A 27,242-nucleotide genomic window follows, 5' to 3' on the forward strand; every position below is an offset into this window, starting at 1 on the left:
TGGTATAAGTGGTGATATTAAAGGCTAAAGACCTTGAAACTCTCCTAAAACAGAGAGAATGAAAGAAAAAGAGTATCCTTGTGTAGAGGAGAAAGAATGTAAACTAATGTGCATTAGCCAATGGTAACTTGCTTAGCTTGCAGACCCTGTAAAACCCTATAAAAGGTGTGCTAAAGGTAGAAATAAACTACATTAGCCATACTTCTGTGAAGACTTAGCTGAATAGCCTGACTGGTTTCTCAATAGCTCAGCAGAGAGACCCCAAATTTCCAACTCCCTGTGAAACCTCAGCAGTGACAGCCCCAGTGTTCCCATCTCTGTGACACCACAGAAGTGAGAACCCCAATATAATCCATTCTGTGACACCACAGCAGTGACAGCTGCAGTGTTCCCCCTTCTGTGACAACAAAGCAGTGACAACACAAATTTTCACCTCTCTGTGACACCACAGCAGTGACAGCCCCAATTTCATCCCCTCTGTGACACCACAGTATTAATAGCCCTAGTGTTACCCTCTCTGTGACACCACAGAAGTGACAGCCGAAGTGTCCCCCTCACAGTGACACCATGGAAGTGACAGCCCGATTTCATTGCCTCTGTGACACCACAGCAGTGACAGCCCCCGTGTTCCCTTCTCTGAGACACCAAAGAAGTGACAGCCCCAGGATTCCCCTCTCTGTAACACCACAGCAGTGACAGGCCCATTGTTCTCCTCTCTGTGACACTACAGGAATGAAAGCCCTCATGTTGCTTTCTCTGTGACACCTCAGCAGTGACAGCCCAAATTTCCTCCTCTCTGTGACACCACAGCAGTAATAGCCCCAGTGTTACCCTCTCTGTGACACCACAGAAGTGAGAGCCCCAATTTCATTCCCTCTGTGACACCACAGAAGTGACAGCCCCAATTTCATCCCCTCTGTCACACTGCAGCTCTGACAGCCCCACTGTTCCTTTCCCTGTGACACCTCTGCAGTGACAGCCCACATTTCCGCCTCTCTTTGACACCAGAGCAGTGACAGCCCCAGCGTTACCCTCTCTGTAACACTAGAGAATGACAGACCCAATTTCATCCCCTCTGTGACACCACAGCAGTGAGAACCCCAGTGTTCTCCTCTGTGTGACACCTCAGCAGTGACAGCCCAAACTTCCACCTCTCTGTGAAACCTCAGCAGTGATAGCCCCAGTGTTACCCTCTCTCTGATGCAAAAGAAGTGACAACCGCAATTTCATTTACTCTGTGACACCACAGCAGTCACAGCCCCACTCTTCCCCTCTCTGTTACGCCACAGAAGTGACCACTCCAAGACCCCTCTGTGACACCTGACCAGTTACAGCCTCAGTGTTCCCATCTCTGTGACACCTAACCAGTGACAGCCCAAATTTCCTCCTCTCTGTGAAACTTCAGCAGTGACAGCCCCAGTGTTCCCTTCTCTGTAACACCGAAGCCGAGCTCAAGCTCTCCCGATGAGCTGAGCCATCAGCTCCTGTGGCCGGGTGATACTTTTGGACCTTTGATGGCTCAAGAAAACCCACTCTATAATTAAGAGGGGATCCTTAGAGCCCTGGTCCCACTGAAAAATCAGCCCACCGAGGTGTGGCATTCTCCCGAGTATGATAAATTCAAAAGGCAGGGTTGGTTCGTACCGGTGCGCCTGTCTTTCGACAAGTGCATCCTCCACTTTCTCTAGGGCTTTCCTTGCCTCAGGGGTCAGGGTCCTGGGAGAACTCAGCTCCTTCTCCCCCTTCAAAAGTGTGAAGAGGGGGGCTAGGTCTTCCGTGGAGAGGCCCAGCCAAGGCCTGACCCAGTTCAAGGTCCCACACAGCAAGTGAAGGTCCACTAAGGTTTTCGGATTGCTGTTTATTGCCAATTTTTGAGGCACAGCGGTCCTCTCAGCAATCCGCAGACCCAGATACTTCCAGGGTGGCATCCGTTGAACTTTGTCCTCCTGGAGTTGAAAGCCTGCAGATGTTAAAACCTTAACCACTCGGTCAAGTGATCGGGTAAGTAGATCGTCATGGGGGCGCACACTAGGACATCATCCATATAGTGATGGATGATGACCTCCCCCATCTCTTTGCGCACGGGAGACAGCAACGAGGAGACGTTGCTGATGGCAGATGGTGGGTGAATTCTTCATGCCTTGTGGCAAAACCCGCCAGTGGAATCTCCTCATTGGGGCTTCTCGGTTGAGGGTTGGCACTGAGAAGGCAAACCGTGGGGCGTCATCAGGATGTAGGGGAATCTGAAAGAAGCAGTCCTTGATGTCAATTATGGCCAGATTCCAATTTCGGGGGAGTATAGTCGGGGTAGGCATCCCTGGTTGAAGGGGCCCCATGTCAACAATGATTTTGTTGATGGCACGAAGGTCATGGAGGAGTCGCCACTTGTCTTTCCCTGGCTTTCGGATAAAAAACACCGGGGAATTCCAAGGGCTGGTAGTCTCTACTATGTTACCCTTAAACAACTGCTCCTCCACGAGCTCGTTGAGTGCCCTTAATTTGTCTTTTCGAAGCGGCCACTGATCAATCCAGATTGCTTCATCAGTGGTCCAATCGAGCTTCTGGAAAGGGCGCTCCACAGTGGCCGCTATTAAAAATCCCAAGGGGTTTTCGGGATTTCAATCTTTACCCCCCATTGTGACATAAGGTCCCTCCCCCACAAGGGAACCTGAAAATCCACAACAAATGGGCATAAATTCGCCAATTGCCCATCCAGTCCCGTAGTTTGTACTAAGCTCTTTGATACCTGCGCCAATTGAGTACCCCCTATACCCTGAACTTTCCCCGCCACGGGTTGCAACTCCCAATGTGACGGCCATCTCCTTTGGGGGATGATCGTCACATCTGCCCCCGTATCAAGCAGACCCCTCAGGTTGACAGATTCCGCACCCTGCTTGATGCTGCAGTCAACGATGGGTTTATCTTCACCCACCACCTCTGCCCAGTAGACGCCTGGTGCATGGTCGTCCACTGGGACTCCCTCTGGGACAGGAATGTATTGAGCTATGATTTGCCCCTTTGGGAGAAAATATGGTGGGTGAATGCAGCGCGCTAAGAGGATGAGATCTTCCGGACCAGCTGGGAAGGTGATCGGAGAGATCTCAATCTCTGGGGGTGTGTGTTTAGTGTCCCCGATGGCAATGTACTTACAGTCACGTCCAGTGTTCGTCCCGTCTCCCTCCGGTGGATCCACAGCAACTACTGTCCAGTGCTGGGTCCGAAAGAGGATGTCCCTAGTAGTTGTCAAATGTCGCGTCCAGTTTATTGGCCAAGTCCGATATAAAGAAGAGCCCCCCATCCCCTGCGAGACCTGCCCCATTTGTTGCTTTACGCGGGGCAGGTTCGCGCCGCTCCCCTAGTTTTTTTTTATTAGATTTTCTTTTGCCCTTGCCCCCTGATTGCTCCCTGGGCCAGGACGTGTGGCTGGACACTCCCTGGCTAAATGTCCTGGTTGCCCACAGTGATAGCATTGCAATTGACGTGAAGGTGCTGGTGGAAACTGCGTTACAGCTGCAGTAGGCGTTCTCCTCGCTGGTGGCGGTTGGACGGCCCCGGACATCCCCACCATTGGGGCTTTCTTAGCGCAGGCTTCGATGAGGATGTCCAGCGTCGGTGTTGGATATAGTGGCAAACTGAAGATTATCTGTCTGCATGTGTCATTTGCGTTAGCTTTTGCTGCTTCCAACACAAATTGTTCTTGCCATTCTGGTTTCTCCACCTGCCTCAGCCTGGGCTTGTAACCTGTTAATGAACTTATTGAAAGGTTCATTGGGGAGCTGATTGATACTCATGATGTTTATTTGGGGTCCCTCCTCAGGCAATGAATTAAAAACCTTTTCGGCTACTTCCATGATCTTAGTTACCACAGGCCGGGGTAATACCCTGGCCTGCTCCTCGGGTTTGTCCCAGTCCCCCTCACCGCACAAGTGCTCTATGGTCAGAGGGACTCTGTCTAAATCAGTAGCAGTGTCATTATTGCGCAAAAACGTTGGAAGAATGGTTTCCAATGACCTCTTCCACCCCTGTTTCCACAGCCTATAATCAGCCGAGGAAAGGAGGCAGGAAAACAATTCTTTCAGGTCATAGGGAACCATTTCATTCGCAGAGAAGGTAGCTTTGAGTAGACCTTTAAAATATTCACTACCCTTCCCGAACTCCTTCTGCACCTTGCACAATTCCCTCTTTGTTTGGAAGGAAAAGGCCTCCCATTCTTGGGATCAGCCTCCTCTTCCCCGAAAAGTGACTGGCGCTGCAAGGGGGATTTCTACCCGTTCTGGGTTCTGGCTTCCAGGCCTACCCCCCACCCTTTCCCAGGCATGGGAACCGGATGTTGAAGCGTGGGAACCAGAAGGGGGAGCGTGGGAACCAGGAGCCGGAAGGGGCGAGACTGGAGGACTGCCTGAGGAGGAGGGCAAGAGGGAGGAGCGACAATCGGAGGAGGCGAGGTTCAGTTGGGTGACATCAGCAGGGCACGCCCCCGAGGAGGAGGAAACTCTCGAACAGGGCTGGGTGGAGTCCGGGAAGGAGGAGGGGAAATTAGGGAGGAAGGGGTTGTTCATTGAGGGACGAAAGGGATTATGGGGAGAAGGAGCACAAAGGAAGGTCCCAGCCATGTGGTCCCCTCCATCTTGTGCCCTCCGGGAGCCATTTTGAGGGTTAGGAGAGGGGTCGGAGAACATAGGGGAACATTGGAGACTGGGGGAAACTGAGGCATGGGGGTCTGAAGGTGAAAACTGGGAACTTGTAACCTGGGAAACGTTTAATTGAGGGTTGACAACTGGGGAAACAGAGGAATGGGAAGGCACTCTGGCAGCTTGGCCAGGGCTGCCAGGGCAAGGGTTCTGGGAGAGATGTGGGGAGACAGGGATCCTGTTACCCTTGGGGGATCCCTGAACAGGACAACCTGCCCTGCAGGTCGCTCCGCAGGTCTCCCTCAACTCGGGATCAGGGGGAGAGGAACATGGGGATGGGGAAACTGGGGAAACTGGGAAATTTTGTGGCGGCTGCTCCTGCATTTTCTTTTCCTCTATAACAGCAGACCGAATCAAGATAAATAACGTTACAAATTTTTCAACCTAATTATCACCTCCATTTACTATCTCCGTCAATTTTGATCCAACCGCATTCCAGAATTCTACGGAATTTGCTTTGTCTGGGGTCACATTGGGGAAATGCAGGAACAGCCATCTCACAAACCTCTTTACCCTCCCACGAGAAAACTTCCTATTCCCCCCCTCAAGGGTACCCACAACTTGGTAAAAGACTCTCTTTTGCTGTGCCGAAAGACGTGCTCCCATCCTGTCAGCCCTGGCACAGCAATCCCACCGCCCCCTGCAACTAAACGACAACTCAACGAACTAAAAATATGGGTCCGGACCGGGCTACACACACACACACTCCCTCCCCGAGGGAGTTTCTACACACTGGGCGCCCCCTCATCCCACACACGGGGACAACTCACCCAAGTCCGGACGATTGTTGCAGGTGACGTCCACACCTCTCAAGGCGACCGTTGGCACATTCGATGGCTGCTGCCTCGACCTCTGGGAGCGCAACTCGGCAAAAATGAGTCTGCTTCTACCAGAGTAGCTGCCGCTCACAGTCTTTGTAAAATCCACTTAGGTTTGTAGATCCACCGACCTCTCCGGGGGTCTCCACGCCTCATGAGAGGCCCCACGTTGGGCGCCAGCTGTCGCTGCCCACTCAGCCCTTCACACCCCAGCTAGCTCATGCCAAGCGTCAGTGGCAGGAGTGGGGAACCAGGTGAGCACTGTGTGGCTCGACCTGGAACCTCTAGAGCTCCTCTGGGCTCGGGCTCTATGGTACGCAGGGCGACACGAGGTGTGGTAAAGGGAGAGAGAGTGCTCGGAGTCCTCCAATTTCCCAGGAACAAGTTTATTCCAGCAGGTGCAGGGAGAAGGTGACGAGGGACAGGGCTGGGATCACAAGGAGAAGGTCTGAGCCGAGACCCTGGGCACCTCTGTGCGCCAGGTTTTAAAGCCCGTGGGCGGCTCATACAACAACCAATAGGATGGCAGCAGTGGAGGTGTTGTGGGAAGGGGTTACAATACACAGATCCAATGGCAGGGACCCGGGGGAGGGAGGACAATTGTACAACCAATAGGGCATCAAGTAAGGGGTGATGAACAGGGAAGGAACCAGAACAAAAGGTGTGGTGTACATAGATTGATAGGGCTTGGGGGCAGGACCAAAGTGATGGATGGGGAACAATCTGGAAAGAAGGGAGGGGTTTACAATGACAGGCAACTGGGGACAAACCATATCGGGATAGCGGGGGAGTAACTGGGGCAGACCAACTTTAAACTCAACGAAAGTGAACAAGCAGACTTAATGAAAGTGAACTAACAGGTGGCAACAAGAAAATCCCAAGACAAGGAGAAAAAGTCGATTTACTTGCACAGTTTTAACCAAGGTTTCAAGAACAGTCCAACAATATTTGGAAACCAGCTAACAAAGTAATTAGAGGATTGGAAAAGACAGTGATAGTAAAAGATTTTAAAATCATAGAAAATTTTGGCTTGGCAAGCCCTGGGAAAAGTGTTAGAAGTAGGCCCTGGGAAACTGCACCTGTGTAGTCAGTATATGATAAATGATATCATTGTTAGATGTGATTAGATCTAATTATTGTTTAAAGAATCATGAGAAACTATGTTAGGGGGTGTTAGGGGGTTGAGGGGTGATCACGAGAAATCCATGCTTGGGTAAAATCAATGCCCACAATAGAACGATGTAAGTTAAATAATTAATATGTAAGTTATATAACGATAGAGTATAAAAACATGTTCAGCTCAAAACCATGTTGGGTCAGACTTGGGTCTGTGTACCCCTGATGCCCAGAGCTCTTCAATAAAAGCACCTGCATATAATCATTTCGTGATTGTGTGTTCCTGAATGCTATCAACAGGATCCAGAAGGAGTTATTCTTCAATATGTGGATGACATCTTGATTGAGGCTGGAACCAGAGATGACTGTATATGACTTACCATAAGTTTATTAACTTCTTGGGACTAAAGGCACAAATTGCTAAAGAATCAGTAGTTTACTTGGGGGTTGAGATCTTCCGTGGACACCAACATCTCAGCAAAGAACAGAAAGAAGCCATCTGTCAAGTCCCAGAGCCCCATACCATAATAAAGATGCAACTTTTCCTGGGAATGGTAAGTTGGTGTCTTTTGTAGATAGCAAATTATGGACTGCTGGTAAAACCCTTATATGGAGCACTAAAAGCAGCCAAGAGAGGAATTATCATATGGATTGAAAACACCAGAGCAGCTTTTAAACAGCTGAAGCACTTTCTAAAAATATCAGCTCCAGCAGTGGGACTGCCAATCTTAACTAAACCTTTTGAACTTTTCACATATGAGAGACTGAATGTGGCTTTGGGGATATTAGCACAGAGCCTCAGGAACCAACAGAGGGCTGTGGCTTACTTTTCTGAACAGCTAGACAATATTGGGCCAAGGCTGGCCAGGATGCCTGAAGGCTGTGGCAGCCACTGTCATCTTGATCCACGAAGCCTGAAAACTCATCCTTGGGCAACACATTGTAGTGTATATACCCCATGCAGTAGCAGCTGGAACAAAAGTGGTGGGGCATTGGTTATCTGGTAACTGGATGTTTAAATATCAAGCACTGTTATTAGAGCAGGTTGATGTTACCATGAAAATAACTTCTGTTGTTAACCCCTGCCATGTTTTTGTCCCCCAACTTAATTGACAATGAGCATGAATATGACTATTTACAGACTATTGAAAAGATTTATTCTAGCCAGACAGGCCTGAAGGACGTGCCCTTGGAAAATTGAGATTGGGAGCTTTTTACAGATGGGAACAGCTTAATGAAAAATGGCAAAAGGATGATGGGCTATGCAGTGACCACACAGGACAAGGTGACAGAGGAAAAGGCCCTGCCAGCAGATGTGTCATCACAGAAAGCTGAACTGATTGCACTAACAAGAGCCCTAGACCTGAGCAAAGGAAAGAAGGTTGTAGGAGTCTGGGCTGCATTAGAACAAATTTGACTGTAAAGAGAAACAATTAAGAACACGGGCAAGGTTATCATACAGGGAAGGAACAAGTCATGGTCAGCAGAAGAACACTAAGTAAGAGTTAAACAGGATGAGAAATATAGAAGTTGAACAAGTTGTGGTCTGATATACGCAAATGTAATTATGCAATAAAAATGCTTATAAGGGCATGTGAACAACACATGCATCCAATTGTAGAAGAGATACTCGTGTGTATAGATTTGTATACAGTATAAATGTAACCAAACTTAGAGAATAAACAAACTATCTGATCATCATGTTGGTGCTGTGTCGTTCCTGTTCCCGCATGAAGAAATGAAAGCCCCGGCAGAAGGTAAATATAGAGACTGATTCTAAATATGCATTTAGTGTTGTGGAGCCCATGGAGCCATCCATGGAAGGAGAGAAGACTTCTGAAGGCTCAAGGTAATCAAATCAAACATGCTGAAAAAATTCTTGCCCTCTTAGAAAGCATTAAAAAACCCGCAGAAGTAGCTATCATGCCTTGTAGAAGTCACCAAAAAGAGAAAACCCCTCCAGAGCTGAGAAACTGCTTTGCTGATAAAGTAGCAAGAAGGATTGCAGAAAAATGTACTCTCACAGTAATTCCACAAAACAAGATTGATTTGTCCGGGTTCACCCCAGAATATGACCAAGCAGAACATAAACTAATTAAATTTCTTAAAGCTGAGATCACAGAAAGTGGATGGGCTGTTACATCAGCAAACCAGGTTGTAGTCCTACCCCTGATCCTTCAGGAGGTAGCTCAAAGAGAACATGAAAACACGTATTTCAGGGTTGAAAATCTTCTGAAACGTAAAAAAGGTAGCAATAGGAATGACTGACATTGTACAATCTGTAGTTAGCAAATGTAAAATCTGCTGTAAAAACAACGCTGACATAAGAAAAAGAGCTGTGTTAGGAGTAACAAAAGCAGAGGATCTTCCTGGAGATTACTGGCAAATAGATTTTGCAGAGTTACCGTGCAAAGAGGGTGTAGGAAATTTTAACAGAGCAAGAGCACGAAATTTTAGCCAAAGCCTGTCTGCATAACCCAGCTCTCAATCCAGGCAACAGTTCTAAGGGCAGTGTCCTTGAAACACCTCAGCCACCAGCCCAGGATCTCTGCTCATCCCTGCTGTTCCAGCCGACTGTTCCTCAGAGCCGTACAGGAGCACTGGGACTGACAGCCCAAGGGGTTTGTGAAGCAAAGCCTCTCCTCCATCCCTTCCCGTCCCGGCTGAGAAAGCTGTCACGGGGTCCCTGGTTCTGTTTTCTTGCTGTTTTCTTGCAGTAGTTATTGTTGTTTGTTTGCCTTGCTATAAATATTAGTAAAGACCTGTTGTTCCTATCCCCAGATCTCTGCCTGAGATCCCCTTGATTTCAGGATTATCATAATTTGGAGGGAGAGGGTCTACATTTTACATTCCAAGAGAGGCTCCTGCCTCCTAGCAGACACCTGTCTTCCAAAACCAAGACACTGGGGAAAGCCGGGGACAGAGGAGCCTGAGACGAAGACTGAAGACAAGTATGCATTGGTACTCAGGGAGGCGGGGTTGCTCCCCTGCCCCTGTCCAAGCCTGCTAGCATGGATGAATTTGCGGCAGCACAAACTGCTCCAAAATATTATTGTTAAATGAGGGGAAGCAGTCAAGGATAAGGACCTTGAAAAGCTCGTTTTATGGGCTAGAGAAAACAGAAGTTTGAAAGTGCCTCCACTGCTTCTTGCAGAGGAAGAATGGAAAGAAATAGGAGACCAGCTGTGGGAGAAAACAATTACAAGGAAAAGCAAGGACACTCTGTCTTATGGTCCGATTTGGCGGATTGTAATTAATACCTTAAAAGACATGAAAGCAGAACCTACTCAGACTGCAAGCCCCGTAATTCTAGCTGCGTCACAGCAGCAGCCATCTTCACTTTCCGCTGCTGGGCGAACATTCTTGGCAATGATGGTCTTGGAGGGGGTGGGGGAAGTCAGAGAGAAGAAAAGAAGGAGATGTTCAATGTTTTTAAATTGATTGTAGACATACAGGGACAAGATATTAACTCTACTTTTGAAGACAGGCCAGATTTAGATCGGTTTCCACCCAACCCAGGAGGGGCATGGGGGGAGAATTGGAGCATGCAAAGAGAACAGAGGCACCCCTCATGGCAGTGGCACTGCAGAAGAAGCTCCAAGGCCATGCTGGACAAATATCAGCAAGTACAGAAACAGTTGAGCAGAAACAGGTGGCTCAGACAGCTTCAAAGGGAGACAAAACAGCCAAAAAATTGCTAACTATATGGCATCTAGTTCAAAATTCATCACTGTAATTAAAAGTTGATAAACTTCAATGGTCACTGCTGCTACCATCTGGCCCTGAGAGTCTTTTCGTGTAAAATTGCCTGTTCTTGTAAAATCGTGTCCTTTTCCTTCTGTCTGCGAACAACGAGAGAAATATTGAGAGAATGAACTGCATTTGTTAAAGTTAACTTTGTAGGGGTTTTTTTCTCTCCATTTTTCCCTTCTGCAAGAGTATGTGGGGGATGGTGAAGACTTGGCTCAAACCTTCTAGAGATAACAGCAACAGAGCAGGGCAGTTCACCCCCCCAGCGCCCTCTCTAAGAAGCAGCACTGGGATAGTACCCAGTTTGTCAAAAAGTCACGATTCATTGTTTTCTTAGAATGTCTTTATATACCCTTTTAGAGTTAATTTTGTGTTTTTAAGTAATTACGAGTTCTTGCAGTTTTATAGAGTTTTACTAGAGAAATTATTGCAACTCTATAGAAAATTCAAAAAAAACTCTTTAGAAATGTTTAGAGTAAATATTAACAGAAGTAAAAGTTACCTTGCAATAATTAGTTTTAAAACCTAATGTCAAAATACTGAATGATTTACAGCTACTAATAAAACAACCTTCCAATTAATGTTATCTACAGAAGATATTCATGGTTTAAAAAATAATTAGCTAAGAGAACTTCACTGTACCAGACAAAGTTAAGTTAACCATATATTACCCATTTGCTTGTTTTTTCCACAATTTTAATAAGGCAATTTCAATGTGAGTTTTTTTGCTATAAAAACCACGTGTAACAGCATATATACCTATTTGGACTTTAGATTTTAATTAAAAATTGGAGTTCATGTTTTTGAAAAGTGCTACAAAAGCTGAATGGCAACTTGCCAAACCCTGTGTCATTGTGGTTTTTTTCTAGTAAAATTGCACTTTAAACTTAGGCATATACCAAGCAATTCTTACTATGAATAAGTATTTTCAGTAACATCTGCAGTTATTGTGAGTTATTTTCAAAGCCAGATGACATGGAATTGTGATGTATTTTTGTGTAACCACGTTTTAGACACGTGTCATTTGAGATCTTTTTGTTTTTTAACTGCAGATGCATCTTGATGAACAAGCTATATAGCTGCTCCTATAGAGTTTTCTTGTTATTGACTCCTTTCCTTGTTTAAGAAGACTTGCTTTTGCCTAATCCAGTGTAGCTTCGTTATTTTTTAGTGCTTCCAGAATTCCAAGAAAACGTATCATTGCTGAAAGTCAGCTACCACGAGAAAAACTTCAGATTAAACCATCTGCAAAATGGTTTGATTAGTCTATTGCCTAAAACTTCTGATCATTTGCTTTACAAGAATGCATTTCAACAGTTTGCTGAGCTTTAAGCATCTCATAGCTGCTATTACTAAGAACCTTGTTTTGAAAATTACTTAAGAGACATCTTTCCAGTTTTTCTGGGCCTGGCCAAGCCTTGACTTTACCTGGATGGAATGTTTGCCAACAGACTCAGATGTCTTCTGCGCCAAATCAGTATTTGAGTCACTTTTGACTTGGCAATTTGACCCTATTAATATGACAGCTGGATCAATTTTGAAGTGGGCTTGGAGAATCATTTCCGGAGGTGGTTATCCAATCTTTTACTGATTTTATTTTCTGTTTGCAGACTATGGGATGCTGGTGCAGTGTTTTAGTGGTTACTAGTAATTCTATATGTATGTTATTAATAATGTTTATTATCTGACTGATTTCTGTCTGCTGTAGGTTTTTCATTCATTTTATTTTTGTATTGATATTAATATGCATGATAAAAGTCACTTCTAAAAACAAAAGGAATTGATGCCCTGAAAACATTCAATTAATGTAAAATGTGCATTAGAAATTTAGACCACAATTTATTTTGAATAATGAAATATTTACATCAAAGATTTAGAAAGATTGTATAAGCTGAATTTACAATTACGTGTACCACAGCTAAGCCAAAATGATTCATTAACTCTGAGGGGAGAAGTGCCTATGTTTTGTTGACAGGTTCAAAAAGGTCACCTATCCATCTAACCAGACTGACTGCCTCTGAAAACATGAGATCTAGTAAACAGAGTCACCATACAGCCTTAGTACCCCAAACAAGATCAGAAGTGGAGCTGCCAAGACACAGTTGTGTCTGAAAACTACACAGACAGTTTGCCAGCAGAGGTTTTATGTTGTCATCATGATGTTGTGTCTTTACCAGTTTTCTTCAGTTATTCCCTGTTTTAAGACTTCAAAGAATGTGTTGTATGAATCTTTCTAACCACTCAGTCTCTATCCATGAACAACTAAAACAGCTGCAAAACAGGTTACATGCCCTGAAGGAAGTTGATGACCCCATTAGAAGCTGGTTAACCAGTTAAAGCATAACTAAGCAGTTAAAATCTCTTGTACTATAAAAAAAATGAAATTTTTGTTATAGTACTAATAAGGTTAATTAATGTAAACTGTATATTTTCCTATGTCCGTAAAAGTCTGAAGCTAATCGTGTCCAAAGCCTGGGTTGTGCAAAAATAAAAAGGGGAATTGCAGGAAAATATTTAAGAGCAAGACTGTCTGCACAACCCAGCTCTCAATCCAGGCAACAATTCTAAGGGCACTGTCCTTGAAACTCTCCTGGAACAGTGAGAATAAAGAAAAACAATGGCATTGTGTATAAGGAAAAGAATGTTAAACAATATGTATTAACCACTAGTAGCTTGTTAAACTGCACAAACCCTGTAGGACCCTATAAAAGTGTGCTAAAGATAGAAATAAACGACGTTTGCTATACCTCTCTGAGGACTCGGTGAATAGTCTGAGTGGTTTTCCATTAAGAGGGATACCAGTACATACCAGTATTAGTTGACACCTTCAGCGGATGGCCAGAAACTTACCCCTGCCACACAAACACAGCCAAGGAAGTAGGGAAAGTTTTGCTAAATCATATAATTCTGAGGTTTGAGGTTCCCTTGGGAATGTCATCAGATAGCGGACCACATTTTGTTGCAACAGTGGTTAAAGAAGTTAGCTGGATTTTGGGAATTACTTGAGATCTGCATACTCCTTATAGATCCCAAGCAAGTGGTAAAGCTGAATGTATGAATGGGACTCTCAAATCACAAATGAGCAAAATTTGTCAGGAAACATCCATGACATAGGTTCAAGCCTTGCCTATAGCTTTACTGATAATCTGCATACAATCAAGGGGGAGAGGTAACATCAGTCCCTATGAAATACTGGTATGATATGGTACTGATATGATACCATACTGATATGATATGGCACGCCATATCAGATTCTGCATATTCCAGGTGAAATTCACATGTAGAAGAAACTTGACCTGCAGAGATTCTCCTCTTTGCAGAAGCTTCAGACTTACATTGTCCTATCCAGACCCATAGGACTGAACAGACCAGCACATCCCTTCTAACCTGGAGACTGGGCTTATGTTAAGTGGTGGGACAGTGATCCTCTGCAAACCAAGTGGAGAGGACCATTCCAAGTTCAGCTGACCATCCTCACTGCAGGCAAAGTGGCTGGCAAAGGGCCCTGGATTCACTACTCCAGAACTAAGAAAGCTTCTGCTCCTGAAACAACTAAAGACAGACTGATAAAAAGAGACTGCAAAAAGAGAGACTGATGTAGAAGAAAAGCTGCTTTAAATTATTCCCCTTCTGTGCCTAAAGAATCATAATAATCATTATACTTCTTGGCATGATACCCAACTGTGCAAGACATCGCTACTGTTAGATGTTTATTACTGTTTATTATTATTATGTTTATGTTTATGTTTATAATTATTATTAGATATTATTTTATTAGATTATTCAATTGTTATCATTAGATATTTATCTAGTTATTTATATTACTATATATTTATCTAGTGTCAGATATTAATCTATGTTAGATATTTACTGTTATTAGATATTTATTTAGTGTTAGATATTTATTTACTACTAAATATTTATCTGTTGTTAGATATTTATTATTTTTAGATTGTTGGGGGTTGGGTTTCTTTCTTTTGTATTTATAGAATTTTTTCCCATAAGTTGCTAGGAAACTAACTATTGGGTACTTATGGGTACTTAAGAAAAACAAGTGTGGCCAAACTCTGAGGAGGGGGGAGGGGATACCTGGAGATTTGGACAGGCAGAAAGATGGGGGTTGGGGAGCACAGTCTGTGAAGCAAAGCCTCTCTTCCATCCCTTCCTGTCTCAGACAAAGCTGCCATTACCACGTGCTCCCCGATCCCGTGCCACAGTGCCCCCTGCAGCCGCGGGGGAATCACCACACCTGCCCTGTCCACTGGGAGCATCAGCGCCCCTGCCGGCTGTGAGCGGAACTGCACCAACGGGGAAAGTGCCTGTGGCTGGGAAGGCTGTCACTGGGTTCCTGGTTCTGTTTGTTGTTAATCCTGTAGTTGCTGTTTGTTTGTTTTATTAGACATACCAGTAAAGAACTGTTATTCCTGTCCCTATATCTTTGCTTGAGAGCCCCTTAATTTCAAAATTATAACAATTTGGAGGGAGGGGGTTTACATTTTTCATTCCAAGGGATGCTCCTGTCTTCCCTAGCAGACACCTGTCTTTCAAACCAAGACATAGATGTCTATTATTGTTAGCTGTTTACTACTGTTAGATATTTATGCTATTAAATACCTATTATTAGTAGATATTTAGAACTGAGACTCAACAAGGTAAAAGCCTTGTCAAGCCTCTAAAGGGGGGAGATGATGCCTTAAGTTTTAACTTTCATATTTTTTAGATTCTGTGCTGCCTAAGTGTGCAGTTTTGAGCTTCATATTAAATGTTAGTGGGCTTAGGTGGACAGAGCTTGAAGCTACCTGGTCTAGTAGAACATGTCCTTGCCCATGACAAGGGAGTTTGAACTAGATGATGTTTAAGGTTCCTTCCAACACAAAATATTCTAGGATCTTATTGTTCTGTGGTTCTGTGATTTGAGAATTCTATGAAAGTTTCCTTTTTAGAGAAGAAACACCTACTTTTAGGTCCTATAGGTACATTTTTTGCCTCCAGTGACTCATGGCTGCTCTGCTGGGGGCACAGAAACTGCCAGGAGTCTGCCCTGGCCTAGGGTCTCCATAGGCTCCAGCTTCCTGGTGGAGCTGTTGATGATCACCTTAGGGTACAGCACTGCTGGCTGGATTCTCTTTTAGGCATCCCAAGCACCTTGAGCATAGGAGGAAGATCACCTGGAGGGTGAACCAGGGCTTTCCCATCCCTCTTCTCGAACAGGGGCACCTGCAGACACTTGTCCATGATCTTGCACAGAGGACTATGGAATATGTCCAAGGATGGAGCTTCCAGGTGCTCACTCAGTAGCTTCTGCTGGTGCTCAACACCTTTTACAACACCCTTCCTGAACTGCAAGGAGTCCTTGCCAGCCTACCTATTCAGCCTGCCCAGGTCCCTCAGGGATAGCAGCACAACCCCTGGCCTAAGCGCCAGTCTTCCAGTTTGCTATCATGTGCCAATTTGCTGAGCATGTCCTCTGCCCAAGCAGACAGCTGAGGAAGATGTTAACCAGGATCAATCCCAGTGCTGATTCCTGGGAGACAGTGTTTGTTCCTGGCACCACAACAGACTTGGTGGCACTAAGCAGCACCCTCAGGGCCCAGCCATTCAGCCTTTTTCAGTCCCTGTCACTGCTGGCTCATCCAGTTCATGTCCTTTCAAGTGACTTGAACTCCATATTTAAAAAAGGGATTGCCAGTTAGGCACATGTAAGCATGCAGCTTTCAAAATCCTATTACACAAACATCCCACAGAAGGCATGTCCACCAATTGCCCCAAAACCTACAGAGAAGGAAACACTTTACAAATTATATACACAAGGCTAACAAGGGATTTTAATTCTGCCTTTGTCTTTTCTGCCTGTTTGTTCCAAATGAGTGTTTCCTCCTCCTCTTTGTTGACTGGTGGTAGTCTGTGTTCTCCACAAACTGTCTGCGGAGATCATAGCCCTGCTGTGGTGATCTGCCCTGCTTTCTCTGCCTTGGCAGGGATTGCTTCTGAGAAGCACTGGGTGCACAAGGGTTCCCCTTGGAACTCACATTCAAGGATCCTTCCAGTGTATCATCCTTTGGGTCTTGGTCACAATGTGGAGGGCTTCTTTCCCACCAGCTCCTCCTCCTCCTCCTCCTCACTGACTGGCGGTAGTCCATGATCTCCACAAGTTGTCTACAAAGATCATAGCCCTGCGGTGAGGACTGGCTTTGCTCTTTCTGTCTTGGCAGGTGTTGTACCCAAGAACCACTGGGTGCAGGAGCCCACTGACTGTTGAAGGGTTCTGAAACTGTGCCATCCTTGAGAGCATGGTCATGACCTGGAGGACTAGTTCTCTTTCTCTTCCTCCCTGTTGAGTTGTTGGAGTCAGTGCTGTTTATGAACAAGCTGCAGTGATCCTTTCCCCACTGCAGGGATCGATTCTGGATCTTCTCCCTGGCACTTGTCCTCTGGCAGTGCATTGACACAGTCCTACCAGGTTGACCATGTGTCCTTGCAGAACCCGCCTGCTCACTGCTAGCCTCCCACTGACTGAAGAAGGAATGGGCATAGGATGGTGTCAGAGAGGAAGCCATCATTCCTCCCATTTTCAAATCAGAGCATCTGGAGGAAAAAAAAAAAAAGTGATCTCTATTTAAGGCATTTTTTGCAGGCTCCTCTGGGATTCAGTAATTTTTTTGGAGTGGTTTCTACAGCAGAGAGATTTCACCAGGATCACAAATGAAAAATTCGATGGGGGTCTTCCCACCAAGTCTGCCCCTGTTAGAACATGTCCTCATTTCTCATCTCCCTAGAGCATCCATTTCACAGAATCCTAGACAGGTTTGGTTTGGAGGGTTCCTTACATATCATCTAGTTCCACCTCCCCCTACCATGAGCAGAGATATCTACAGGTTACTCCAACCTTCATCCAGCCTGGCCTTGAACACTTCCAGGAATGGGGCAGCCACACATTAGAGAAGCTCATAGACAACTTCTGCCAGTGCCTCACCATCCTCACAGGCAAGAATTTATTTCTAGTAATAACCTAAAACTGTCTTTCACTTTGAAATTTTATCTCTTGTCCTATCACTGCGTTCCCTGATAAAGAATCCCTCTCCATCGTTCTTGGAGTCCCCTTTAAGTCCTCTCAACATGATGTAGTTTCAGAGAGCACACAAGAAGCAGCTTACAGAGGCCAGTACCCTAAAGCCCACCAAGAGGACTGCTATGACATAGTTCAGAATTGACAGCACTGAAGTTAGCAGTGATGAATTGTCTCCTATGACAGAAACACCCAGGAGGATGAGAAGACAAACAGCAAAGCCAGGAAATGGAAACATATTCTGAGCACATGACCCTGGTTATTACCTGGCATAGAACAGCAAATAGGCTTGCTGCCTGAGAACTGCATGGATGCCACAATTATCCACAGTCTCATCATCCATCTTGTACCATAGTCCATTGCTGGCCTGCAAAGAAAGTCATCCATGTCTGGAAAGGAACTGCAGGTTTTCTCCACAACATCAAAGAGAGAGAGCAGCTGAACAAAGAGTACACCAAAACAAATCCAAATCAGCCCTGAAGGAGACCTTCTCTCCAAAAAGCCTTGGATACCTTTAACACTGAGAAGGAAATTTGTCTTCCCAGCACAAGTTGCTGTCAAGAGAGAAGTTGCTCTTTACCTTTGTGTAGCAGAAGAAGTGTCCATCAAGACAGGTGTCACCGCTGTGCACCACAAGAGCATATAAGGAGTAGAGGAGGGGCTCTCCAGCTGTGTCAGACATGTATGGCCGAAGATTCAAGTACTCGGGATACTCAACAATCTACAGAAAGACCAAGTGGGCTCAGAAACTATCCTGAACTATCACATGAAATATCCCTTCAGCACATAATGGTTTGGGCAGCAAGGAACTGTTCTCAGCGAAAACAGCTCTGTTGGAGCAGAGTCCAGGGTGGTCTTCTCATAGGTACTCTTCTCTCCCCATAACAGAACACAAAAACCCCAACATAAGCAGCTTCTGAAAGAATGCTTTGGAGAATATCTTGCTGCAAAGAGAAAGTTGCACTGCAGTTGCATACACACCTTGCTTATCTTCTTGCCTGTGTGATCGGCAGCTCTTTCCAGGCACACTGTGAAGACTTTGGGCACATGATGAACTGTAACTCTTTTAGAGGCAGTTACCTTCTTCTCACACCTTGAAACAAAGGCAGAGCCAGGTGCTGAAATGCACTCTGTCTTTGCCCAACAAGACCAGAAAAGCTTTTGTGTCTCACATATCCTTACAGTATTTTAAGACTATTCCATGCCATAAGGTCACATAAAAAAAAATACAGTATCTCATTATTGTTCTTTGAAACTCCATGAGAAGATGATTCTGCTCATTACATGCAGCTTCTTCACAGAGAATCAAGTGTTAATATGTTGTTATAAATCATCTTACTTGCTACATTTGAGGCAGTATTTTCCATCCAGCTCCTTGGGTGTCACAAAGTCCTCCAGAGCTGTGGTGAGGGATGAGGGTTCCTGGACAAGTGAGAAAGGAGCTGTTGAGCTGTGGGAAATACCAGTGCTGGAACACTTCCAAGGAGTCAACAAGAAGGGGGGGGGGGGGGGGGGGGGGGGAGGGAGGGAGGGAGGGAGGGAGGGAGGAGCCATCAAGAATTTCCTCTAGAATGGGGTGATGAGTGCCATGGTCTTTGTAAAAAGAGGTACATTCTCCTTCCCACCCACCACTAAGCTCCCTTGTGCTTGCAGGATCCATTTTTAAGACTAATTCTTTGGATCTGGAAAGCTGCAGAGGCCTTGGGATATCTTGAAGCACAACTGCAAGCCCTCTTACTTTGATATCCAAAAGGACATGCAGGAAGGCTTTGTAGGAATCAGAAACTGCTTGGCACCTCAAGCATGTGACTGGAAGGAAAATCAAAATGCTGAGTGAAGGAGAAAGTTGAATGATGGTGACAATTTATGCTCATGTTACCAATTGTGCCAGTTACAGGACCAGCCATTTATCATAGACAGAAGGATGAAAAAATGCCAAGGAGAACAATAGCTGTGGAAACATTACCTCTGGATTTCAAAAAGCCCCCAAATATTTGATGGATGATGGTAGTTGTTTGAGAAGAGATGTCCACACTGGAAATAAATGGCAAGGCAGAGTTATCCCCTCCTCATCCAAGAGGTTAGCTTGGAAAGCCCTGGGCCTAGGGTTTTCCTTGATGGGAGCACATCCAAGGAGTCCAGTGTGCTTGGGAACATGGGAAAGACTATTTACTTATGCTTACTTGCTGCTTCCACTCAGACAAGCTCTCTGCATGGCCTCAAGAGCACAGCGTAAGAACTCATAGGCATCTCCAGCCATGTCAGGCTCAAATTCTTCTCCTATGACTAAGAAAGAAGTTAGTAGTTCTCACCTACAAGAAAGGGAAAGAACCTATCAAAGCATCTGAAATTACTTACATTTGAGGTCCCTGACGACAGCCCTAGGCCAGATGACATTGGCTGAAGAGTTCAGGACTTTCCTAACATGTGCTTCCATGATGCACATCATGCAGAAACCTTGCCGATGACCTGAAGAGAGAGGGAGGGAGGGAGGGAGGGAGGGAGGGAGGGAGGGAGGGAGGGAGGGAGGGAGGGAGGGAGGGAGGGAGGGAGGGAGGGAGGGAGGGAGGGAGGGAGGGAGGGAGGGAGGGAGGGAGGGAGGGAGGGAGGGAGGGAGGGAGGGAGGGAGGGAGGGAGGGAGGGAGGGAGGGAGGGAGGGAGGGAGGCTCTTCAGGTTAGTACATCATCCCTCGCACTGAGAAACCTAATGAAGATCTTGAAATTCTAAGAACAGTCTTCTCTTCTCCCAAGTTGGCAGTGTCACAAAATCACAGAATCACTAGGTTGGAAGAGACCTTCAAGATCATTGAGTCCAACCCATGCCCTAACACCACCTCAACTAAACCATGGCACTGAGTGCCACATCCAGTCTCTTTTTAAACACATCCAGGGATGGAGACTCCACCACCTCTCTGGGCAGACAATTCCAGTACTTTATCACACTTCCAGTAAAAAAACTTTTTCCTAACATCCAACCTAAATTTCCCTTGGTGCAGCTTAAGACTGTGTCCTCTCATTCTCTCTGTTGTTGCCTGGCAAAGGAGACCACCCCCACCTGACTAAAACCACCTTTTAGGAAGCTGTAGAGAGTGATAAGGTCACCCCTGAGTGTCCTTTTCTCCAGGCTAAACAGCCCCAGGTCCCTCAGTCGTTCTTCATAGGGCTTGTGTTCCAAACCCCTCACCAGCCTTGTTGCTCTCCTCTGGATGCATTCAAGCATCTCAACGTCCTTCATAAACTGAAGGGCCCAGAACTGGACACAGCACTCGAGGTGTGGCCTCACCAGTGCTAAGTATAGGGGAAGATTGACCTCCCTGCTCCTGCTGGCCACACTGTTCCTGATACAGGCCAGGATTCCGTTGGCCCTCTTGGCCACAAGGGCACACTGCTGGCTCATGTTCAGCTGCTGTCAACCAGTAACCCCAGGTCCCTTTCTGCCTGGGCACTGCCCAGCCACACCATCCCCAGCCTATAGAGTTGCAGGGGGTTATTGTGGCCAAAATGCAGGACTTGGCAATTGGACTTATTAAACTTCATCTTACTGGAGTCTGCCCATCTATCCAACCACTTCAATCATTCCTAACAAGCCCAGGGAAAACATTATTTAGAAATTGTCACAAGTTTTTGGTGCAATAAGCCAAGAGGATTTAACTTGCAAGGACAGAGATACCAGGCTAGAAAAAGGTGCCTTCCTGAAGATGGACACACATCTTGTGTCATCTGTGGACACACACAATGGAACAATGGCTTCTTCTTTGAACACAAGCTCATGGGGCTAACAAAGAAGGGCTACTGTCCTCCTAAATACAGTTACAGGTTCTGTAATCCTTAGGATGAGCTCAAGAGATTTACAAGGAAATATTGCTGAAAGTACTCACACAACTGGCTATGGTCACAAGAGAGCAGGTAGTTGGCTAAAGGGGGTGTGTATGTCAGGCACTGTAGGATGACATTGATGTAGCAAGTACTGCCCAGGTTGCAGAGTCCTGCTCCAGGTCTCTGTCTTTGCTGCCAGTCCATGCAAATCTCCTCCGGGGGAAAGAAGATCCTTTGTGGCTGAGCCATTCCCTCAGCAATGCCTGCAGGGAAAATGATATTTGATGAGATGTGACAATATTGTCACTTGAAAGCACATTCAAATGTTGAGTTCTCTAGAGGAGCACCAAGGACAACAGCTCTAACCACCATCACAGAAACACTGGGGAAAGCCTAACACCCCATTTACATCTACTGGTATGGAAACAGTTTTGGAAAACAGTCTGTTCCCCTACTTAGTCTGCCAAAAGTTCAACACTCTCGACTCTGATTCCTGGACCCCAGGCTACCTTCCTTTGCCTCTAGAACCTTGGATAATCAGTTCCTTTTTCATCATTGTAACGTGAAAAGAACAAGCAAGTACCTACATGTGTCAGGTCTTTCTAAAAGCAATGTCCTCTTTCAAAGTCTTGTGCACTAGTGACAGAGTGACCAAATGCATTTTCCTGCATCTAACCAAAGTCACCTGGGTCAGTCTGGCTGCTCTCAGGAAACACCCCAGATTTCACACTAGTTTGTTAGTGCACTGACACTCAGGAACGATGAACCAGCCATGTTGTCTGTGGGCATTCACAAAGTTCAAGACTGCTGGAAAAACTGTTACAGGGATTATTTCCTGTTGCAGCTGTTGCTCCTCTCAGGCACAGATGGAAAAGTTGTGGATGACAAAGGATCCAGATCCTCCTCCAGAGAGATCAGATCAGAATTAAACCCATCTCCTGCTGAGAAAGAAAATAAATGTAGCTTGAAAATTAAAAAACCCCAAATGTGACCTACAGAACAGCTTTAACTGTCAGAATCATTTTGTTGGTGCTTGTAGTTGCTGCCAAAGACAGAGAATGCTTGAAAAAGTGCAGACATTCAAGTAACAAAGAAAGGATGAGTTATCCTGAAGACCAGTTCAATCTTTGCTGGTCTGCTCCTCAGAATACCAAGCATTGGGCAGGTGAGGTCACAGTGGCTGGACAGGTGCTACATCTCTGCCCCTTTGTGACAGAGGGCTGAATGGGGACATCGCCTGTTGTGCCCACAGAACCCCGTGGCTACCACAACCTAGGCACCCTTCACAACTGGAAGTCAGTGGACCTCCCCTGGCAAAGGGTTCCCCCACCAGTGAAGCTACTGTCTCTTCCTGAATCTGCAGTAGCCAGAGGAATTAAAACCTGCTGAGGGCTATAAGCCTAGTTGTGGAGGCTTTGGAGCCCACGGTGGTGATGGCATGGAGGGAAGCCTCCGAGGTGTAACGTGGAAGCAAAAGAAAAAGGCCTTCCCCCATAGTTCTTTGCATCGTCATGTTAATGTACCCCAGTTCTCTATACCTTGTTGGCACACTGGCCCTCCCTCCCCTTCCTAGCTTTTATGTCTACCCTCTGGAAAGTTCTCCCTTCCCTGTTTTCCCATGGGCCCCAGTTTGGTGCATTGCTCTGCCCCTGTAATCCCATTGGTTCTTGCACCACATCCCTATTGGAGCCTCACCCTATGATCTGCCCCCCTTTACCCAAATATAATCCTGGACCCTCCATTGTTTTCTGCCTTTGATACCTGGTTCCCCCTGGAATGGTGGCAAATAAACTCCCTCTGAATCACCATACCAAAAGCCCCTCTTGCCTCTTCTACTGCTGCAAGCTATCTGTGGCTGAGTGTATGGAGTGTCTCCTGCCTGGCTGAGAGCCTTCTCGCTGGAGAGACCTTCCAGAAGGTAGTGTCACCCTACCATTCCAAGCATGATGTTACACCTGGTCATTGATTTGGCTGGCACATTCACAGTGCTGAGGGTTTCTGTTCCGTTCTTCCCACATACCGGAATGTGTCCATGTGATTTGTAGAGCAAATCACCTGGACTCTTAGGGTTCATTTCCAATGAATTTTCTCTGCTGTTTAAGGTGAGCTTCAGGCTGACCCTGAACAAGCAATAGCAAAGGAACACCTTCACAAACAGTGCTGGGTGCACCTTGGATGGCTGCTAGGCCCCACCCGGCTTCTCTCTCACCCTGGCTCTCTCATCCCTTCTGGCTTTTTAGCACCAGAATTCTTTGGATTCCACCTCTCAGGAGAGCATGTTAAAGCTTCATTTTAGGGTGCAGACTTCTCACTGAGGGCTCAAAGCCTTATGTTCATCATGCCCAAAGCCTCATTGGGAAACTAAACCAAATTATTTCTAGGGTGTAAAACCACAGTTTTAAGGCTATTCTTTTAGTATCTATATTTTGGTGTTGTTTTTAGGAACTATAATTTCATTTTTAATGTCCAAAACATCCTGGTTTAAGTCTGAACTGACCTTGTTAAGGCACAAACCCCACGACTCATTTGAAGGGCTCAAAGTATCATTTTGAAGGCTCCAAGTCTTATTTGGAAGGTCCAAAGCTTCATCTGCAGGGTTCAGAGCCTCATTTGTTTTGGTCCAAGAGAGGAGATCTGTGGAAGCTAATAAGAGGGTTTGGATCCCAGAAAGACCCTTTGGACTTTCTAAAGAAGGCTTTGGACTCTACAGATGAGCTTTTACACAACAAGTGAAAATTTGTGTGGAGACTTTTGTGGCAGAATGGTTAAGCAAGAAAGGCCATGACTGTACAAACTTGCTAGAGATAAAACACCACTAGTGCAGAGGCAGTCTCAAGGACGGATTGCCCTTGAGATAGGGGGAGGAGAACAAGAATGTGGTAGACAGAACGAGAAAGAAGAACCAGGGACGGTCTGGTAACCGCAAGAATGCAGAAGCACATAGCTATGTACTGCAGTAACGTAGATAGCAGAATAACCAATGATGAGCTATACTTTTGCAATATGTATGAGCTAATTAAATCATGTATTTAAACACGAGTGTAATGATCAATAAAGGAGATTTGCTTGACGACCACCTGGTGTCTGCGTCTCCCTTCTCCGACAAATGGTGACCCCGACGACGACCCCCTGCTGAGAAGAAAGCCGGGGAGAGAACACGCCACGGTCGGTGAAGTAGTGTTGGGACCCGAGGCACCCGGGTCGGTGCTAAACGACGAAGGGAAAGCACCCTCAAGGACTACATCGGTGGTCTTGAGCCATACGTGCTGCCGGAGCCGGAGAGGTGCAACAGCGCTGACGACAAAAATGGACAGGCAAGCAGCATATGATTTATTTTTGGGGTTATTAGATAAGCTGGGGGTTAGAGACATAAATCCTAGAAAAGACGTACCGGGATTGCTAGCATGGGGTCACGCGAAGGGTTGTTTTTCCAACCCGCACACAGTACATGAATTGAGTGAGTGGCGTAAGTTAGGAGATGTGTTGTGTGAAGCAGTCTTAGAAGAAGATAAAACAGCAATAAAGTTAGGAAAAATTTGGCGAGTTGTGCATAATACTCTATTGAAACACCAGGCAGAAAAAAGAGCAGCTCAGCAAGCAGTAGAAGCCTATAAAAGGAATGCACGGTATGGAGATCATGAACCTTTAGCACCAAGTGTCTCCCAAGTAATTATACCTGCTTCTAGCAGTTTGGGCACAGATGATTGTGCTTGGCCCTCGGCACCCCCTCTCAATGAGTCCACAGAGGACGTTGAAGTGCCTGTCGTAGCCACCTCTGATATTAAGGACCCTTCAGCCCAATCTGTTAAGCCTGGAATGCGTAGTTCACAATCTCCGCCAGAGCCAGATCCTGTCCCTGGGGCAGAGAGTGACCTGTGGGAGGAAATGGCTAGACAGAGGGGAGAAGCATGGAACGCATTGGCTAAGCATGGGCTAGAGAGTGGGGATGAAGTCACCGTGGAGGCGGCGAGGACGTGGGCTCTGCCTGTAGTTTACACCCCGGGGGTAAACCAACAAGGACAAGCTGTTCAGTTAGGGACCTATACACCCCTTGATTGGAAGTTGTTAGCTCAGCTGCGACAGACAGTGAGTCAATTTGGATTTAAGAGTGAACCAGCTAAACAAATGATAGACTACATATTTGATACGCATTTGCTAACTGTCAATGACTGTAGAAGCATTGTGAAACTGATGTTTACTCAACATCAGCAGCTGCTGTTTAATGCACATTGGCAAGCTTTAGTTCAAGAGTCGGTTGGAGTTCAAAGAGGACCCGGTGATCCGTTACAGGGAATTACAGTGGAAGAGATGATGGGATTAGGAAATTATAGAAGAACCGAGGCTCAGATGATTTCCGGACCAGACAAAGTTAGGGAAGCTATGCGTCTGGTTAGAGTTGCTATCAGTCAGGTGAAAGATAGTTCAGGAGTTCCCATGTATATGGGAATCAAACAAGGGAGAGAGGAGTCTTTTGGAGACTTTGTTGATAAGGCTGCTATCGCTATAGAACGAGCAGGGGTCCCTGAGTATATGCGAGGGGCTTTGCTTAAACAGTGTGCCTTGCAGAATAGTAACGAGACTACTAAAAGAGTTCTGTCGACCCTGGGGGCTAATTGGACAATTGAGGAAGCCTTGGAAAGAATGGCATTGCAACCAACAGGGCAACAAGCATTCCTAGTGAATGCCATTAAAGCATTAGGAGAGGGGTTACAGAAACAGGCAGAAAGTACACAGACACAAGTGTTAGCTGCTCTTGCTCCGCTCCGCGCTCCAGCAGCGGCAACCGCGGCTGCGACCCAGAAGCCCCCTTCCATGAAATGCTACCGCTGTGGAGGAGGAGGGCACATGAGGCGACAATGCCGCGCGACTGGGGTCTGGTGCCAAAATTGTCAAAGCAATACGCACAACTCTTCTGCCTGCCGCCGACGTTCGGGAAACTCACGGCGGAGCGCGAATGGCGGCCGCGCCCAGACACAAGTTGCTGCCGCGACGTCAGCGCCACCTCGTGTCTACAACCAGCCACTGCCGGGAGCTTGGGACTTGACTTGGCAGCAGCAGTGAAAACAACGCTGATGACAACACACCCTGTTCGAATTCCTACGGGAGTTTACGGCCCAATAAAGATTAGGGGACAAATATATGGAGGACTTTTATTGGGGCGCTCCTCGATTTCTGTGATGGGCCTATTTGTTTTACCTGGAGTCATAGATGCGGACTATACCGGAGAAATACAAATTATGGCATATACGCTCTACCCTCCAATTACTGTTGAAGCCGGTCAACGCATTGCCCAATTTATACCACTGCCACAAACAACCAAAGGCATTCAAACATTGATGCAAGGCCCTCGGAATAATCAAGGATTTGGATCATCAGGGATAGCCATGCTCACAATGGACTTAAACAGCAGAACAAAAAAGAAAATAACATTGAAATATGCTGAACAATCAGTACAACTTTGGGGCTTGTTGGACACGGGAGCAGACACCAGCATAGTATCTCCGGAGTATTGGCCTAGCAGTTGGCCATCCAGACAAACCATGGATACAGTGACCGGAGTCGGGGGATACACGCTAGCTAAAAGAACACCCCCTATACAAGTGATCATAGATGGGCAAACATTAGTGGCTGTGTTGTCCGTTGTCCCTTTACCTCCAACAGTACAGTGTTTAATAGGAAGGGACATTTTAGTCCAGCTTGGAGTTGTTCTATCTAATGAGCACCCTTTGGAGTAATTGCCATTGCTTGGACTTTCCCTATTCCACTTACCTGGACAACCGACAAACCAGTGGTGGTTAAGCAATGGCCTCTAAAAAGGGAAAGTTTGTTGCAAGCACATCAACTAGTCAGAGAACAATTTCAACAAGGTCATCTAAAATTGTCTACTAGCCCATGGAATACTCCTATATTTGTGATTAAGAAGAAATCTGGAAAGTATCGTCTTTTGCATGACTTGAGAGCAGTAAATGATCAAATGGAAGCTAT

The 27,242-nt window shown here is 46.0% G+C and overlaps 2 protein-coding genes and 1 long non-coding RNA gene across 5 annotated transcripts; 2 read left to right on the forward strand and 1 right to left on the reverse strand.

Moving 5' to 3' along the window:
* Positions 1-364: 364 nt before the first annotated feature.
* Positions 365-4,431, forward strand: LOC111945015 (uncharacterized). The gene is made up of 3 exons (XR_002871487.2): positions 365-2,001; positions 4,035-4,110; positions 4,292-4,431. It is a non-coding gene; the product is annotated as an uncharacterized LOC111945015 (long non-coding RNA).
* Positions 4,432-16,178: 11,747 nt separating this feature from the next.
* LOC111945016 (ubiquitin carboxyl-terminal hydrolase 17-like protein 6) lies at positions 16,179-22,452 on the reverse strand. 3 transcript variants are annotated; one of them, XM_086862659.1, is made up of 11 exons: positions 22,254-22,452; positions 21,320-21,520; positions 19,800-19,910; positions 19,625-19,727; positions 19,408-19,475; positions 19,180-19,250; positions 18,781-18,863; positions 18,423-18,534; positions 18,022-18,162; positions 17,708-17,808; positions 16,179-16,960 (listed from the first exon to the last, which is right to left on the reverse strand). In XM_086862659.1, the coding sequence occupies exons 2-11, from the start codon at positions 21,504-21,506 to the stop codon at positions 16,201-16,203; spliced, it is 1,737 nt and encodes a 578-aa protein (XP_086718785.1). In that variant the 5' UTR covers positions 21,507-21,520; positions 22,254-22,452; the 3' UTR covers positions 16,179-16,200. The 3 variants fall into 3 exon arrangements, with proteins under 3 accessions (XP_086718785.1, XP_086718786.1, XP_086718787.1); XM_086862660.1 differs by having other exon boundaries at positions 21,943-22,432; XM_086862661.1 differs by having other exon boundaries at positions 21,845-22,420.
* A 1,958-nt stretch (positions 22,453-24,410) lies between these two features.
* LOC147649311 (uncharacterized) lies at positions 24,411-26,662 on the forward strand. The gene has a single exon (XM_086862976.1). It carries the CDS (start codon positions 24,564-24,566, stop codon positions 26,316-26,318), a length of 1,755 nt encoding a protein of 584 aa, XP_086719102.1. The 5' UTR covers positions 24,411-24,563; the 3' UTR covers positions 26,319-26,662.
* Positions 26,663-27,242: the final 580 nt, after the last annotated feature.

Source organism: Cyanistes caeruleus, chromosome 25 (genome assembly GCF_971803275.1).
Source record: "Cyanistes caeruleus chromosome 25, bCyaCae1.hap1.1, whole genome shotgun sequence".
Classification (NCBI taxonomy): Eukaryota; Metazoa; Chordata; class Aves; order Passeriformes; family Paridae; genus Cyanistes; species Cyanistes caeruleus.